Source organism: Lepisma saccharinum, chromosome 1, assembly GCF_977018435.1.
Source record: "Lepisma saccharinum chromosome 1, izLepSacc3.1, whole genome shotgun sequence".
In the NCBI taxonomy this organism is placed as follows: domain Eukaryota; kingdom Metazoa; phylum Arthropoda; class Insecta; order Zygentoma; family Lepismatidae; genus Lepisma; species Lepisma saccharinum.
Window position 1 is genome coordinate 105,028,701 of NC_139229.1, and position 18,903 is coordinate 105,047,603.

General features: G+C 37.6%; 1 protein-coding gene across 3 annotated transcripts in view; it reads right to left on the bottom strand.

The window, feature by feature from the left end:
- LOC145998960 (phospholipid-transporting ATPase ABCA1-like) overlaps positions 1 to 18,903 on the bottom strand; it is a 171,424-nt gene that overhangs the window by 140,325 nt on the left and 12,196 nt on the right. For 2 of the 3 annotated variants that reach the window (XM_083135804.1, XM_083135796.1), the window contains 8 exons: positions 18,721 to 18,859; positions 14,542 to 14,594; positions 11,476 to 11,534; positions 9,912 to 10,018; positions 6,294 to 6,437; positions 5,751 to 5,885; positions 2,838 to 2,964; positions 244 to 299 (listed from right to left, as the gene is read on the bottom strand). In XM_083135804.1, coding sequence (XP_082991930.1) covers positions 244 to 299; positions 2,838 to 2,964; positions 5,751 to 5,885; positions 6,294 to 6,437; positions 9,912 to 10,018; positions 11,476 to 11,534; positions 14,542 to 14,594; positions 18,721 to 18,859 — 820 coding nt within the window. Of the gene's footprint in view, positions 1 to 243; positions 300 to 2,837; positions 2,965 to 5,750; positions 5,886 to 6,293; positions 6,438 to 9,911; positions 10,019 to 11,475; positions 11,535 to 14,541; positions 14,595 to 18,720; positions 18,860 to 18,903 lie in introns of those variants that run through there. The other variant, XM_083135812.1, reaches the window with a different exon arrangement.

Genomic DNA, 18,903 nt, shown 5'->3' on the forward strand with positions numbered 1-18,903 from the left:
CAATACAAACTACTGATTAATCTGCACCAATCAGAGTGCTGGCTTTTCCCCTAGTAAAATTATTTATTAACAAATTTGTCATCTATTGATATTAGTAGCGCTATAGTTATTAATCAGACAAAACTAAGTACACACTAAACTGTATAATTAGAAAGCAGGAAATAACTGAATTGTCAACTAAGTGATTTATAATGGAACTAATTAAGAAATTAAATGTACAAAATATAATAAAAACAAACCTACTTTGGAAAAATTGCCTTAAACATTGCACCAAGCACTGCATCTAGTAGTACTGGATCCTAAAAAAATGCCAATAAAAACATTACTCACGTAAGTGCTAGTACAGAAAATAAGTATGTTTATAGATTCTAAACAAGAGCAGGAGAAGTAAAAATGCTATCCAGAATTTTAAAAATATATTTGTAGGTAGAGAACAAAATTAAACTACAATATTCATTTTAAAAAATCTATCAGATTATAGTTAAATCTAATAAAACAATTCACAATATTGCAAATACAGGATATTTGTTTGTTACTATGCTTGAAGGGAATCACCAAGAATTTTGTTTTCATGTTAGAAGAGCTTTTTGGAGCCTTCTATCCAATATTAATTTTAAATATGGAATTTCTGCATACAATAAGTATTATACTGTCAGACGCAATGAAGATATAGTTTTTTTTACTATAAGTATGTGTCCCTACCAATAAAATTAACACAATTGTACATCCACACACACAATTACAGGGTTGGCATGGATATATATTTGAAGTGTAAATTTTGCTCATAAACTGTTATGGCTATTATAGACCAATACTGATAGAGCACTGATTAATCTGTCAAACCTCTAGTTAAAATATACATCAGTAGATAACCATTAATGTACAGATGAACTTGAGTTATATGTATGTCAAGGTGAAGAGAAAATACAGAACAAGATACAGTATAATACAGGTTATTTCTGTCAAAGTGGTAACTTAACAAATATAAAAGTTTGGTTCTTAAATAAATTTCATTTACAAGGGAAAGTCCGAAAATAAGTTTCCCCTCTAGTTTTGCCAGGGAAATAGTACAGCAATGGAGGGAACCAGGCCGTGTTGGAACACAACAGACACCCATACACAAGTGGGTGAAGTACGACCGCGATCCAACAGATGGCGTGAGCGTATTGCGTGCAAACGAGGGGAGGTGCCTCGCAGTCGTGGCCCGGCAGATATGGAGAGAAGGTGCGTGTTGAATTCGTGGTCAAAGGAGGAAGTGAGAGTGGTTGTGCGGATTGAATGGGCACGTGGAATATCGGGAGCTGGTGTCGCATGCTGTTGTTGGATGACAATGCGAAACTGCACTCTGCGAGGGCTACGCAACACCATCTTGCAACCCTTGGTTGGGAGCACCTTACCCATCCGCCGTACAGTCCCGATCTCGCGCCGAGTGACTTCCACTTGTTTCCGACTTTGAAGAAGGCTCTCGGAGGAAGGTGCTTTGGAAGCAATGCTGAGGTGACACATTTCGTGCAACACTTCTTTCGTATACAGGACACTCATTTTTCCAAGAGGGTTTTTTGAAGCTTATCAAGCGGTATGACATATGTCTGAATGTCTGGGGTTCCTATGTGGAAAAATAAAGTAAGTATGCTATTCCTTTTCTAAAAGTAAAAAGTAAAAAAGTAAAGTAAAGTGCTCCCCTGTGCTTAGCAGCATGCCATGAAGGCGTATAGGGGGTGTGGGGGTAACGCCCTACACTTTTTTTGATCCGGTCGTGAGTGGGGGTGATGTGATCAGCATCACACCCCTGACCACCTTTACCCCCCAGGGTTTCCCCCAGGTACCCATGTTATTCGACGCTGGGTGGGTGCCGGGGCCACTTCCAACGTTAGAAAAGTTCCCGGATTTGAACCAGCCGGGGATCGAACCCGGGACCTTGAACATGGTAGTCAGACGCGTTACCGACTGAGCCACCGTGGCCACTTTTACGTTTTTTGCTTTTCCTTCCCATCTCTGTTAAGTTGCCAGGGGAAACTTATTTTCGGACTCTCCCTCGTAAGAACACACTTTCTGTATAAATTTTACTTTCTGGTCAAACGTGTCTCCATGGCTGCCCAGTAGCAACTTAAAACGTTCATTGAAGGAACATCTGTTCTGTTTTTACTATGGATCACTGCAAAAGTCAGCTCTCGGCATCTTTTTAACGTGTGTACATTTGTATGGCGATTAAGTACAAGAGAAAATGAGTCTCATGTTCTGAACAACTGTCGCAAATCCTTTTCCTCTGATGTCATGTCACGAACCACCTTTCCTTCCTCCTCTGTGACACAACCGTGCTGGACTCATCTTTCTAACAACTCGAGACCGACCACCACCATGCCCGCCTATCCTGTTTCATATTTGAAACACGCCTTGTGTTTTTGTATGCTTCCGTGACATTGTTGTAGCTTGGTTACATACACATCAACTGTATTTTATGAAAATTAGTATGTATAACACAGAATTACATATAAATGCATTATGTACAGTCACTGACACTGCCGGCTTGTAAGGATTCCATTGAAAGTCAATGTATTTATTACAAGCCGGCAGTGTCCGTGACGGTACAAATAAGGTTTAATCAAGTTTATAAATTATATTTTGCCGGGACCTACAGTAATTTACGTACAAAACAGAATTACACAGAACTGAGTTACGTATAAAGCAGTCTCAACTGTATATACTTTGTAATTCCGTAATATTTTTTTAAATTGTAGAACATAATCATGAGATACTGACAAGTTATGAACAATGGATACTATAGTACACGAACAAGCAGTCATATAATTAAATGTTATAATGAAGGAGAAACGTACATCAGGCAAACTGTCAATCATAATCTCGAACTGGTCCCTCAGCTCAGCCATTTCCTTATATGTTTCATTTGCAAGCTCCACAAGTTCGTTAACAATTGGGACATCAGGAGTGTATAAGATCTTACCTCTGGAACAAAATAAATACTCAAGATAAATATTGTACTGTAATTAGAAACTGGTTGACATACCCTAAAGGTACTTTACAACTTTGATATCATACAGGACAACTTGTAATTGAGATAAAGAAACATACCATGTCCCATTTGATTTACCAAGTCATTGAGTTTATTGTGTATTAGTCCACTTCAACATGCGCACCTCAAAATTCAAACTCTGTGCATATCCCTGTAAACTGTGGCAATGGCAGCTTTTTTTTTTTTTTTGGGCCTTCAGATCATCTAGATCAATGACAGTTCTGTACGATTCGTCCTTGACATAGCCCCAAAAAAAGTCCTGGGGTATAATGTCAGGGGATCTTGGAGGCCAAGGAATTGGACCATCTCTTTCAATCCAACGTGCTGGAAAAGTCCTGTCCAGGACATCTCTCACGCCTAAGGGCCAGTGTGGTTGTGCACCATCTTATTCAATACCTTACAAAAAAAAAAAAAACTTTAGGTGTTGGCAAATCATCTAGAACAAAGTATATTCATCAATATCAACTTCGAAGTTGTAAAGTACCTTTTTGAGACAGGGTGTACATTTTTTTTAACAACATGAATAAACCACCAAGATAAAGTTCACTGATATCATATCATTAATCAATTTGTATGAGTATCATCAGAGTGGGGGTTACTCAACTTCCTTCCCCTGGAAATTAACACTGAAGAAAAAAATATATATTTATGATAATCGGTTAACTAGTAGCTATTCAAGCACAGAAACTTATGATTTAGTTGAAAAACTATGTCAGAATTTGCAGTTTTCATATTCAAAGATTAAGTTCTTCTTTATCCTTAAATGACAACGTAGTCCTATTTGAGACCAGTGCCTGTAAGCTTCAACACAGGCTAATTGTCCCTCCTTCAGAACAACTACTGATATTTCATTTATTCCTTTTTTCATTTATATACGTGGTGAGGTATGGCTTACTTATGGGTTTCTTAGTTTGTCAAAAGCTATATCTTTTTAAAGATATCGATTAATGTTTTAAAGTGTGGACTTTTCAAATACGATATGTACAAAAAAACCTTAGAATGAGAAATGTTTGTCATGGAAGGTTGATGTTTGATTTATTATGATTGCAACAGCAAGGACCTACACAGGTGCTAAAATTCTCATATCCCACCTTCATACAAAATGCAGATAATTTTGGTTTGGCCATACTGACTCGTCCTATGAAAAGATTTAGAGATAAAATTTGAATTTCTGTTTTCATCATCTATGCTTGTTGGGAGGAAGGATGAAAATAATTCACTTTCCAAAGTGTGTTGCATTTCTTTAAATGAAACAAATAAATAAATAAAAATCCAACTCTCTATGATAAAGTAGTTCCCTTTAAGGATTTATTTTGTTCATCACTGCATTTGATTCAGTGGTTCTCAACCATTTTCAGTCCGGGACCCACCTTGAAGAATATTACACTTCATGAGACCCATAAGCATGAGTGCCGGCAGAATTACTTGTAGGGGTGTGTACCCACCCAGTTTATAATCATATTTTTGCTAACATCGAGTACTTTAAGAAGCCCTTGTTTACACTTACTTAAACAAATTACACATACTTCATTCTAGAAAATTAAATATGTAATTTAAAAGACTATTTTACTCTAGTCTAACATCTAATTAATACACATGTTGAAATTGAGAGATGCCGTAAAAATCAATGGTAGAGCACGAATAACAGAAATGTAGAAATGTAGAGTTTAGGCTATGAGTTGAATTTAAATTGTTAAAGCAATACATCTTAGTCATTTAAATGTAATAGGCTTATAAGACACAGTAAATACATTTTTGGACCAGACTTCACAACCCACTAAATGCCCCCTCAGGACCCAGCAGTGGGTCACGTGACCCATAGGTTCAGAAACAATGATTTGATTGGTTGTTTTAAGTCCACTTTATGCACAGAAAGACTAATTGGGACTGAACCTACAGTTTAAAGTAGGATCCGAACCACCATGTACCTCCACTCAGTATCAAACCCAGGACCCCTTGATTACAAGGCAATGACACGACCACTGTGACATTGGGGAGGCCATCACTGCATTTGAGAAGTGATCACATGAAAACCTCCAATCCAGACAAGGTTTCCAGCAGAAAAGACTTGTTTGCTAAAAGTTAGAACTAAAAGTTCTCCCTGTCTTTCATGGATTAAAAGGTATGGCAAAATATGAAAAACTTAAACTATAGGTCCATTCCTGATCAGCTAATACAGTATGGCGTAATGTGGACTAAAACAAACAATGAGAATGACTAGGCATTTTAGGGTTTTCATGATTTGAAATGTGCAAAAAAAATAAGTGTCAGAATTAATACAGTATTGTAATAATATGATAATAATGGATTTACAAATACATTAAATATAAAGTTTTTGAACAATGTAAGTTGTTTTGTATTCATCAAAGTATATTGTCCTAGAAATACAAAATATTCAATCTTGTTTGCTGCAACTGTTGGTACCAAAGTTCTGCTGCTGGGTTGTTTGTAATGGAATAACAAAATGAAAACTTTTGCCCTAAATTACAGGCTATTTATTGATATCAGACCTGCAAAAATTATCGATAATTTTACTGATAAACCGATACACTGTTATTTCCATATTGGTAGATACCAACAGCATACTGATTATGATTTATTTATCTCACACATATTTATTTTCTTCTCTCTCTCTTTCTCTCTTCATCTGTTTCTTTATCATTCTTTCTGTGTCTTCTCAGTCTACACTAGTGAGTTTGAAATTATCTTGCTTGTTTACCTTACAAATGGCTTCATCCTGAACCATAATATGCGAGAATTCACTTCACTTTCTGCTTTCTTCATCAAGTTGTTACAATACAAACTGGTTGTATTATCATAATCGTAAGTTTCATCTATTTCATAAACAAGTTTACTGAAAATGAAGCAAATAAGAAAACTTGTCAAACAACTGAGGCTTCTATTTAATATTACAAATTATTATTATTTAAAAATTAAACTGAAATGAAGATTTGTCAAATTTACTTGCTAACATTTCCTAGTAATGAATATTATTTACTATGACTGTGTCCACATTTTGGGTCATAGTTTTTGCTTATATCAATCTGGTAATTGTACCTGGAGTTCTATCTACAGTTGGAATCACCAAGGAACCATATTGGTTCCAATGTAAATTGGGCATACTGCTTCTGCTTACAGAAACCAGTGAATTGACAGAGACTGGTCAATTTATGTTGTACACACTCCACAAATAAGATTTTTTAAGGCATTTGATAAGAAAGGAAGCCAAATATATTCAGCAATTTAGTTAGAACAAACTCACCTATCACCTGACTTTGCTTGAGTTTCAAATGGCTGGAAAAATTCTGAAATGTTCTTACCACAGAAGAACTGTAGAACCATAGGAAGTGTTCCATTTGCATTGAGGTTTTGAAAGAGATCATCCACATTATTTTCTGGTTTTTTACTGAAAAGTAGAATTATTTGCCTCAAAATTACTAATTTAATGAAAAAGGTATTACAGTAGAAATATGATTTTACATCTCCAGATTTGTTATTTTCGTGCATTTTAAGATTCTTCACTTTGGTCCCTTGAAAAACAGAAAATCAAGGTCCTATCGTACCTAACAATAAATATTTCTTAAATGCAAACTTTGCTTTTATGGCTACTTTACAGTCAGACAGGATAATCAATCAGGTCTAAGACATTTAGGTGCCTGGAAATTATGGTGCTAAACATTATGTACCTTTCTCTTTTGCATAATCTTTCACCACGGTGGCTCAGTCGGTAACGCATCTGACTACCATGCTCAAGGTCCCGGGTTTGATCCCCGGCCGGTTCAAATCCGGGAACTTTTCTAACGTTGGAAGCGGCCTCGGCACCCACCCAGCGTCGAATAACATGGGTACCTGGGGGAAACCCTGGGGGGTAAAGGTGGTCAGGGGCGTGGTGCTGATCACATCACCCCCACTCACGACCGGATCAAGAAAGTGTGGGGCATTACCCCCACACGCCCTATACGCCTTCATGGCGTGGTGCTAAGCACAGGGGAACACTTTACCTTTACCTTTATAATCTTTCACCAGTGACCCACACTGAAAATGATAAAGTCAATGTTGATTCCAGCCATTTTTGTCTGGGGGCGGGAATGTCACAGGCACCAAATTATAATAATAGTAATAAAACAATAATAATATTATGAAATTACTCCTTACCTCTGATATGTAAAAAAACTCAATTAAATTAAGTGTAAATTTCAATAAGACAGCACAAGCATGTCACTACCATTCCACAGCAAACTCTTGACTGACTAACTGTTAAAAGAGCTGCAAGAAGTTGAAATTCATTACAACTATAGAAGCTCACATTACACCAGTCCTGCCACCAGAACACTATATGTATCCATTGTTGGGTTTCAGGAACAAACAATAATTTAAATTAATTCATTATTTGGACTTTTAATAATAAAGAGGATTGAATCAGTTATTATTATGAAAAAAAAACTGAAAAAGTACGTCCTACATTAAATTAAAGTAAATGAAAGAAACTCAAAGTGCAGGGTTGTCAAATTTCTTAGCTATTGTGAAATTTGTGAACGAACATGCTTGTGCACCAGACATTTTTGCATTCATTCTGGATCACATCTTATCTGCCACTGACAAACTATTAAAAGAAAGCTACACATTCATGGGTCTTTGCTGCCTTCCGGAAGGTTAGCTCCACTTACGTTATTATTTCACTAAAGGAAAATCCTTCTTGTAACAGTAATAAACTTAGAGGTTTCCTAATATATTAACACCTTATTGTGTTATTTATAAGCGCTTGGTGTATTTAATATTTAACTTATGTGTTACAATAGTCTCTAAAGAAATGAGAGTGCAATGCAGCTAAATGGGCCAAGGCTTAGTCCACGTCTGGTTCCTTCACAAGTTTCAGACCATCATTTACAGTGTAAATGCAAGCCTTACATGCTTCAGAAAGCACTGCGGTGCAATTTATCATTTTGGCTTTTTCTCTAGGTACAAAAATCCATCATGAATTAGTTTCTTCCCACTGTGGGAGCCTCATTTTCTGTGATAAGGAAAACATTCAGTATACACAGTCCCTGAAAGTGAATCAAGGGTCACAGGGAGAGGTGTACACAAGAGAAAAGTGTTATAAAAAAAAAGTCTAGTACCAAAAAGTCCAACTTCCAAGATAATCAGAATTTGAAAGATAATCAGAATTTGACAATGCCAAGCAGTGAATAAACTGGTCACCAGACAACTTTTTCAATAAAAGTCACATCTTTGTTTTGAGTCTCATGTGCTTTTTCCCTTACTGGTACAGAATGAAAAAATAAAAAGGTACATAACTGTGATACCTCACCTAGGTTTAGCAACTTGGAGACATACATTCAGTAGTGGCTCTTACGACGTCACATATTTATTGTCTGCTGTGCAAAGCATGCTAACAGCACTAAACCTAATCTGCCTAACCTATTCACATGCTTATTTCTGCTATTAGATGCATATACAAGTAGGTTAGGCAGGTTGATTGATATAATCTATTTTACTTCCCTTTTGTGCTACTTTTGCTAATTGCAATTGTACAGATGAGTGATATGAAATTTATGAAGGCACACTAACAACACCCATACCCAGGCAAGGATATGAACCTGGGACCCTTGAGGTTAGGCAGGTCTGGTTTGGTACTATTAGCACATATCTCCAAGTTGTTATAGCTGTCACTAGCTGCTCATCATTGATTCAAGAGCAAGATGGCAGTCCTACAGTGGCATCGCCAGAAATTTTTCTTAGGGTGGGCTCAAGGATAGATAAAATATTTTTAGGTGGGCTCTGGTTCGGTCATCATGGCCAGGATGGACTTTAGGAATTTTTCACAGAGGAGAGATGTTTCATTCAAGTATCCCCCCCCCCATCAACGTTGTGCTGTACTGGAACATTCTTGTTAAATTCATACCTATAATGCAATTACTACAAATATTTTGTACACAATTTTTACAGTGTTAAAAACTCTGCAAATACATTTCCTGTAGTATTTTGCAAAAAAATAGGAATATTATAAAATATAAACCAAAATACACTTTCACCAGTTATAGAAATTCTTCTGTATGCTTTTACAAGACAAACAAAGCTTGTAAACGAGCAACACAACAATGGGGAAAATTATTTTGAACTAATTCAAAATAGATTTAATTTATCAAAACTCAATTTAGCAAAATTATATATATGTAAACGCACACCACTATGCCACAAAATCCGCCAACTGCTCGCGCACACAAAGAATGAAACATTGCAAATCAACCACGGGTGTTAAAATTGATTTGTTCAGTTGTATTGAAGTCCAGCCAAGGAAAACAAATTCAAAGCCCCCGATGCTCCAAGAAACACAAGAGAACAAAACAACAATCGAAACCGATTGACGAAAAGCACTGCAGCATCTTTTCGCACGTTAATGAAAGAAAATCAACTGACAATAGAGAATCTAGAAACGTTCTTCATTTTTGAAGTGAAACTGAGTTAATTGTGTGCTTTATACTATAAGTCTTTATCAGCTTGTTACTTTATCTAAATAATATATCATCTATTTTCCTTTTTTGGGTGGGCAGATGGGTGAGCTGAGACTATTTTAGTCCACCCTCACCTACCCAGTGGCGATGCCCCTAGTTCTACGCAGCATCAATTTGAGAGTCTACTAGACAGGCACTCATCTCTCACACACTGAGATCAGTAGCCATTACAATAAGATTATCTTACAAGTATATTGTTGTAGGAAGGGTGCTCCATAGCTTGTATCCCACTTAAAATGATAGAGTAATCAATTAAGTGAATTTTAAATCAAACATTACACATTGATATAAACCAACAACCCCTGCATTTTTAAGTGAAGTTGTGAAGATAAAATAAAATGCGATAACTGATAAAGTAGAGAACTTACTCTTCCCTTTCGAATTCATCTTCCTTCAAGGGTACGGATGTTAAATTATCACTCATAACTTTCCAACACCGCTGCTTCCAGCACCTAATGTTTGCATGTGGCCCAGTCTTCAAAATAAAAGAGAGAAGTTACCAAGTTACTCACAGTAACAAATTTTTAAGTCAGAAGGAAAACCAGTTTCTACATTTTATTGTTCATAATTTCGAAGGCCAAATCTACGAGGGTCATTCGGAAAGTAAAGAACATTTCGCCTCACAAATATATGTATTGAGAATACTGCAGAAACAAAATATACATGTTTTGCCACATACTTTTACCTACTTCTCCTTTGACATTGCCGCACTTGTCGTACATCGACACCAGTTTAACTATTCCCTCCTTGTACCATGTTGCTGCTTGGCGATTCAACCAGTTCATGACAGCATCCTGTAGTTCCTCATCACCTGTAAAGTGTCTACCAGCAAGGTGTTCCTTCATCTTCAGAAAAAAGGTAAAAATCCCAAGCAGCATAGATTCTTTTGAATGACGTGGTCCACCTTTTGTTTCAGTGCATCTGTGTTGACAGAGGGTTACCCTGATCACCCTGCAAACATCTGGTTGTCCATTCTTAAACATTATGCACCATTCCTGGACACTTGCCACGTTCATAACATCTTTGCTATAGATTGTAACAAGTTCCCAAAGAATGTCACAGGGTCTAACGCTTTTGTGTGCAAGAAACGAACCACGCCACACACATTACGGTCGGCAGGATTTGGATTTGCAATCATCGCATTCATTACACTCACCACGTGAACAGGTTGGTGGCACCAACTGCACCAGGCAACTACCTACACCACGTTGAATACAGAAAACAAATGACCAGCTGCAACAAAAGAGTTGCACGGGCTGTTGTGCAAATGCTCTTTACTTTCCAAAAGACCTATGTAATAAATTAGAACAGAGCTATATTGCATTTATATCGGTTCACTCTAACAGTTTGTTAGATATTGGCAAGCCAAGTGTAATAGAATACTGATAATGACAAGCAGGCAGGTGGGTTCAATTCACGATGATTTTCATTTACTAAACTAATGTTTCGTAGAATCTTTCATATCGTAAATATTATTTTTGTAAACAGCATTGTTACTGATTTGTAAAAAAGAAACAATGATTTTTTGGATATTTTTTCTAAATATCTGAAACCAATATTAAAAACATAATTTTAGTACGAGGATTCATACATTCTACTTATCCTGCATTGGTGGAGAATGTTGTCACAAAATTCACATTTTACTCAGTACAAGATATTTGAAGTTGGTTTCTTAATTTATTTACTGATTTGCTTTCGTTTACTTCGCTTCTCTGCCATTTTTTTAATAATCGTGAAGATGACGATGAATGGTGATGAGATGGATGAAGGGACAATCACAAACATGTATGGACAACACAACAAGAGTCTCACACACTGGTTGCTGGGTATATTAAATCGAGGTTCCATTGCACATAGAAAAAGTTGTGTGTGTTCAAGTTGACTGTGTGCTTAAAAAGTGTGTCACTACTGTCATTCTTTATCTGGACTTACATTTGTTACATTGATTCCATTGTACTTTGAATTCGTTCTACGCACTTTTCTTAAATAACCTGAAAAAATACAAAAATGAATGCACATGTATTGCCACATATGAAATTAAGCTTACTTTAAATTTATCATAAACATTAAACTTTTGACGCATCTAGCCTATAACAATTCAGTGAGATGGCTTTTTTTATTAGATAACACTATATTTACAAATGTGTATAAATTTTCTCCTACTTTTCTATACTTGTTTACTGTGCATGTGTTCCAAATTATTCCCTATCTTGCATCATATTAGACCAATAATAATAAACTCGTTGCCACCAGGAATCAAAATTTGGGTCTACAACTCTGAAAGTAAATATGGTAATAACTATGTGATCAAGGGGTCCAACGTTCGATATCCAGTGGAGGCACATGGCACAGTGGTTCAGATCCCACTTTAAAATGTAGGTTCAGTCCCAATTAGCCTTTCTGTGCATAAAGTGGACATAATACATTAATTCAATTCAATAACTATGTGCGAGATAAAGAAAACAGCATCTTCTTACGACATAAGGATTTTTGACTTGTACAGCATGTACAATCAAGTTCACAGATACATGTACTAATATCGAATTAAAATGTATATACACACACAAAAAAAAGTTTGGAAACACACCAGTTGACCAGTGAAACAGTGAAAAATTGAACAGTACCTGGCATGTGACTCATGGTAGATGTCAGTCGAGACGTTACCAGCAGAGCAGACAGAAATAGCAGCACCACCGTGTGGCGTGGGTAGGAATAGTGCAACTCACAACCACTCCAAACTGTCAATACGGTAAGACACATTGTGTTTCCGTGTGTTGCAGTGAGTGAAATGCACCTGCCTAGGTAGAAAAATGCCTCCAGTAACGATATCAGAATACAATCGTGTTCGAATTGTCAACTTAGTGGAGGAAGGTTATTCTTATCGTCAAGTTGTCCAACGAGTGGGTGTGAGTGTATCTACCGTGTCCAAACCATGGAAACAGTATGTGGAGACTGGAGGCGTCGTCGATCGTCCTCGCAGTGGTCGTCCCAGTTCGTCCACCCTAGCACAGGACCACTATGTCCAAATTCTTGCCCGGAGAAACCCCAAACGCACTGCTGCAGACCTCAGAAATGACATGTTCAGAGCTACATGTGTACACATGACCCCACAAACCATTCGCAATCAGCTCCATAATGCACGGTTGCATGCACGATGTCCCTGGATAGGGATGCCGTAGTGTGCAATATCGGTGGGCTCAACAACTACCACAACTGGGACATTCAGCGTTGGTCCAGTGTTCTCTTTATTGATGAATGCCGAATGTGTTTGTGACCTGATAATGGTCGAATACGTGTGTGGCAAGAGTCAGGTAGCATTGCTCAGCTCGGTATGTGGTGGAGCAGCATCAATAGGGATGTGGCTCAGTCACGTTTTGGGGTGGTATCATGATGGGATGTCGCATGCCACTGGTTGCTGTCCAAGGGCCTATGAATGCTGTCACATATTGGGACTGTATTTTGGAATGTTTTGTTGTGCCTTTTCATGCTGCTGTGGGAGATGCTTTCATGTTGCAGGATGACAATGCTCCTTCTCACAGGGTGCAGATTGTAGGAGCGTTCATCGACAATGCAGGTATCACTGGAATGGACTGGCCCCCATTTTTCCCAGACATGAACCCCATCGAACATGTATGGGACAAGCCGAAAAGGGCTGTCCGGAAGTGTGTACCACCTCCCTCAACACTGAACGACCTCCGACGAGTGGCAGAAGACGAGTGGGATAGGATGGACCAAGAATTCATTGACAACTTCATCAATGGTATGCCAAAACGTGTGAATGACCTGAGATGTGTACAAGGAGGCATTACTCACTACTGAGATGAACCATGTGCTTTGCAGTGATCAGGTCATGTGTTGCCTCTTTTTGTTCGTCTGTCACTTGACTGGGAATGTCATGTCACTGTACTGTGGTCAAAGGTCTCCACAAATACACTATTCATTTTTCATGATGCCTATACCTTGTTTTCTTTCTCTAATACCCGGTACTGTGTGTATTTAAGTATTGTGTATATATTGTATATTTAACACACATATTACAAGTTATTTAGCAAACCTTTTACAGAGTTTGTTAGCTCCATAAAAAGAACTTATAATAATCTAAATACGGAAGATGGAAATTAAAATAAGAATAAAAAGTTAAATAAAAATAACACATTGTTGGTGGATTTCAATCATATACACTGGGACTGTTACCACTTAGCTATTACCAAGAATTAGATTTAATTATTGTGCTTGAAATTAAATTATGATGTCTTCTGACGTTATGCCGAGGAACTTTTACATATAATTTTTCAAGATTTGTTTTACAATCTATAATACTTGCTACGATATTTTCTATAAATTGATGACAGAATAAATTTCTTCATTGTCCATCATCATATGCATTCACTTTCTTTTGTGCCATGTGGGTCTCGAATTGAAATATTGTTTATTGATTTGGTTTATTTTACTTCGTACATCTGCCACTTTTGGCTAATCGCAAAGTTGAGTGGAAAGTGATATGATGAAATTAATGCAGATACACTCATAAAGAACACCCATTCCCAGGCTGGGATTTGCCCGGGACCCCTGGCATCATAGCATGCTGTGTTAACTACTCTGCCACGGAGGCTGGCACCATGATTACTCTAAAGAGATATAATAAACTTCAACTATGTAAAATTATTTTAACTAGAGGATGTTTTAGGCAAATTATCAAAGTGTGGAATGGAATCTGTTCACGTTTGCATCAACAATTTTAGAATTTACACATCCATTTTTGAATATCAGATGTGCTTTGCTGATGAGTCTGTCTGAGTCAAGATACATTACTGCTGCAAAGAATTACAAAACAAGAATGACTTTCAAAAAAATTAGCTTAAAAGATGTGAATATGTTACATATATTTATGACTCATGAAATTTAGGCAAAACTATTCAGAATTTCAAAGAAGTGGAACCATTATGAATGAAAATTCATTTAAAGAAACTGAACAAAATGCACTTTTAAGCAACTTACCAACACTGTGCTTTTGGAGTTTTTCTTCTGCAACTCTTCCTAGTTCCGCAACACTGAAACAAATGGACATTAGGAGGTATAATCAAATTAATAAGAAGATAAAGAACTGAAGACAACAGGTTCAAAAAAAAATCCATTGCACCAAAGGGAGAACATTTATTATCAAACAGACAGTACTTCTGGACAAACACAATAATGCAGTTGTTTTGAAATCAATAATTATTTTTTTTAGTTCAGAGCCGAAAAGAGCAGAACAGGATATTCTTTCCATTCTTATAACTGACTAATTTTAAACATCATAAAACAATAAGGAAGCAAGCGGTGGAGAACTAGTTGTCAGTTACATGTTCACCAACTGACTGAGACTGGTACTTTTCCACGTGCTCTCTTTTAAAACCTTTTATCCTGCTTTTACCTGTCCTATACTGTGCCCGTGCAGTCTAAGGTATCAGGCTTTGGGCTCGGGCTACAAGACTTGCGCTGGTTCGAGTCTCCTGGAGGGGAAAAGTAAGAACTAGACCAGTATATAGGACTGGTGTTCACCCACCTTCGTGAGGTAATTGGGAAGCTACGAACGAGTAGCAAAACCCAGTCATAGAAAACTTAGAACAATGACTGGGTGTTAGTTATGCTGATGACACATCACCTTGTAAGTGGTTGGATGATCGCCCTCTCTGCTGAGACATGTGGGAGTGACGCTGGCAGTCATTCATTAAATCTTGGCCCTCAAGGGCTGTTGCACCATGGGTTATCTCATTTTAACCTAACTTTTTCCACTTCAGAGGAAAAGTTTTATTTTTTTTTAAAGGCACAATTTGTTAGGTACATGTCTGTTCTATTCATTATATTTAACAATGTTATATACAGGGTAGACACAAAAGAATAGTGTGGTTTGAAAAGTTAATTAAAAAAATATTTCTCATGTTACACCGTCAATGGCAGCAACTGTCCAAGATTCTTATGCGTTAATTACAATCCTTCAATGTGTGCACCCTGGGTCACGACACACATCCACGGGGGGGGGGGGTAGTAGTAGTAGTAGTAGTGGTGGTGGTGGTGGTGGTGGTGGTGGTGGTGGTGGTGGTGGTGGTGGTGGTGGTGGTGGTGGTGGTGGTGGTGGTGGTGGTGGTGGTGGTGGTAGTAGTAGTAGTAGTAGTAGTAGTAGTAGTAGTAGTAGTAGTAGTAGTAGTAGTAGTAGTAGTAGTAGTAGTAGTAGTAGTAGTAGTAGTAGTAGTAGTAGTAGTAGTAGTAGTAGTAGTAGTAGTAGTAGTAGTAGTAGTAGTAGTAGTAGTAGTAGTAGTAGTAGTAGTAGTAGTAGTAGTAGTAGTAGTAGTAGTAGTAGTAGTAGTAGTAGTAGTAGTAGTAGTAGTAGTAGTAGTAGTAGTAGTAGTAGTAGTAGTAGTAGTAGTAGTAGTAGTAGTAGTAGTAGTAGTAGTAGTAGTAGTAGTAGTAGTAGTAGTAGTAGTAGTAGTAGTAGTAGTAGTAGTAGTAGTAGTAGTAGTAGTAGTAGTAGTAGTAGTAGTAGTAGTAGTAGTAGTAGGAGCAGCAGCAGCAGTAATAATTATTATGATAATATTATTATTATTATTATTATTGATTTGCTTTATTTTACTTCACATCTTGTGCCACTTTCGGCTACTTTGCAAAGATGGGGATGAGCGATGATATGATGAAATTGATGAATGGACACTCACAAACATCCATGCCCAAGCCAGGATTTGAACCCAGGACCACTATTATTATTATTAGTAGTAGTACTACTAGCAGCAGCAGTAGTAGCAGTATCAAAGATGTTATTATCCATGTAAATTACGCAAAAAGGGGGTAGAAGTTGGTGCCAAAGCATTTGTGTTCGAACAAACGATTTGAATTATATTTTCAATACATTCAATTTCACATTAACAATGGAAAACAAGCACACAAACTATTTTTGAAAGAAAGAAAATGCTTAATAAATGCATTCCAAATATATTTTACATTAACATGTATAACTTTCATGCATGATATATGTTTCACATATACGTATGTAACATGGAGCGAGGTGGACACTAAATCGTGTACGTATTCAAAGTTTATTTAATACATATTATAACAACATATATTATTTAAAAACATTACACATCCAATTCATCCATCTCACAATAAACCAACAGCAAAAATTACATAAATTGTCTCTCAAATGTGCACGCTCACTTTCCTCAAAACAATTGTTCATGCATTTAAAACAAATCAATTAAGACAAGTCTTATTTCTCTGTCTGGTAATTTATAATGCATTACAGAGAGCAATTATATATTGTGAGCGAAGCAAGCAAGAACATTTTTGGACCTGATTTTTTTGGAGGCTGTAATCAATATTGATTTAATAGGGTGCAAATAATTTCACGGGACGCCAATGCATTCTCTCCTTTACAACTTTTGTGCCTCCCTGATGGTGTAGTGGGCTCCATACCTGGTGGAGGCGCATGGCACAGTGGTTCAGATCCTACTTTAAACTGTAGGTCCAGTCCCGATTAGGTTTTCTATGCGTAAAGTGGACTTAAAACCACAAATCAATCAATCGATCAATCTTACAATTTATTTTCATTTAGATCGTTTTGCGCCCAGGCCGTCTCCCGCAGCCCCCTAGCTATGGTCCTGAACTTGATAAGACTAAGAAAATTTTACGAGAAGTACTTTTATTTGCATAAAGTTTGAAGTTGTGGGCAGTAAGTGCCCCCTGCAGGTAAACTTGGCCGTCAATGTTTGCCCCCCTTGCCCTCCTAGAACTCATTTCAGTCGTAGGTTGTGGGGGGGGGGCAATTCCCCCCTGTCGTTGTGCCACTGCATAAATGCTCCCTTTAACACCCCCCCCCCCCAAAAAAAAAAGAATGACACCACATTGTGTAAGATCCGGTGAACGAGGTGGCCAAGGGAAAAGGTTGTTGTCTCCATTTGCAACACGTTAGATTAAGCACTGTGGAAGAACACCATTGAGTACTCATACGTTCCTGTGAAAATTGGAGGTGGAAGGCACTCCATCCAGTTGTAGAATGGTATTCAGCTGGGCCACCCTGCTTGCTCTGTCACTAATGGGGATGGGGGACTTTACTGAAATGTGTCACGCACTCTTTCAATGCTGTCATCAGACACACAAGGTCAGCCAGGACTCTTGCCTTTCCACAAACTGTCATTACCACATAGTAATGTTATTCTCGTGTGGTGTGTCTTTTTTAAAATGTGCACTACACTCATGCTGCATTGTAATCACAGATCTGGACACCTCAAAACGAAACACACAGAAAGCCTTCTCCTGCTGTGACGCCATCTTGGAAATTGGCCTCACAGCCTCCCAGTACGCATGAGAATCAAACTGTTGGTAGCATATAAGAAACTTGGACAGTTGCAGATTCTGATGGTGTATGTTAATAAATTTGATATTAACTTTTGAAACCGTACCATTCCTTTGTGTATGCCCTGTATATTCACAAATATTTCTGAACAAATTTCAATACAGTGGAACCCCAATTTTATGTTCCCAGTTTTTTAAATGTCCCCACATTATACATTGATTCTTCACAGTTCCAACAGAGTAAAATGCTACAAAATGTTCCCGGATTTTACATTTTTCCGCATTTTAAGTTCTTTCACCTTGGTCCCTTGAAATAAGGATCCACTGTATTATATTCAATCAATTACACTACACCAAGGTTTGAAGTCTCTCTGGGATTCTGGTCATGCAGTAGCCAACCCACATAAAAGCCTGCCACCAGGTAGAGAAAATGTACAAGTTTGTTTCGTGACAGATGCTGTGGTTTAGTTACGAATTTTTCTGCTAGGAGGCAGTAGCATGCAAACATGGTGTTTTCAGGTGAATTGAAAGCATTTTGTGTCATGTAGTTTGCTAAAACGAAAGCATTTTGTGTCATGTAGTTTGCTAAAACTGAGTCAATTGTTACAGTGCAAGGAGGTTTTTCGAACAGAAGCACCAAAGGACAAAACCATAAGAGAAAATTAGAGGAAACTGACTGATAGTGTGTTGCAAATGAACAGGTAGGCTGGGGCCTCACTAATATGCTCTCATCTGATTGGGTGAGTTTGCCCCTGAGCTCCATACTTCCAAAATTCCAGAAGGACTAATCAAACACCCTGTATTGTTCAGCCTATGACTGAACCTTGCTCACTCAATAACAAGACTCACGCGGAATCATTGAAGTGTTCGCTCATGCCCTCGTGGTCAGCTTGAGGGTAGGGACGGCAGGTGTTGTTGAATGAGCAGATTGTACTTTGAAGGAAAGCAAAAAATCCTGAGGATGGCATTGCCTTGGCATCAAAATAACCTGGAATGTAGGATAAAAATAAATGTTCGCTTTCAATAACTTAT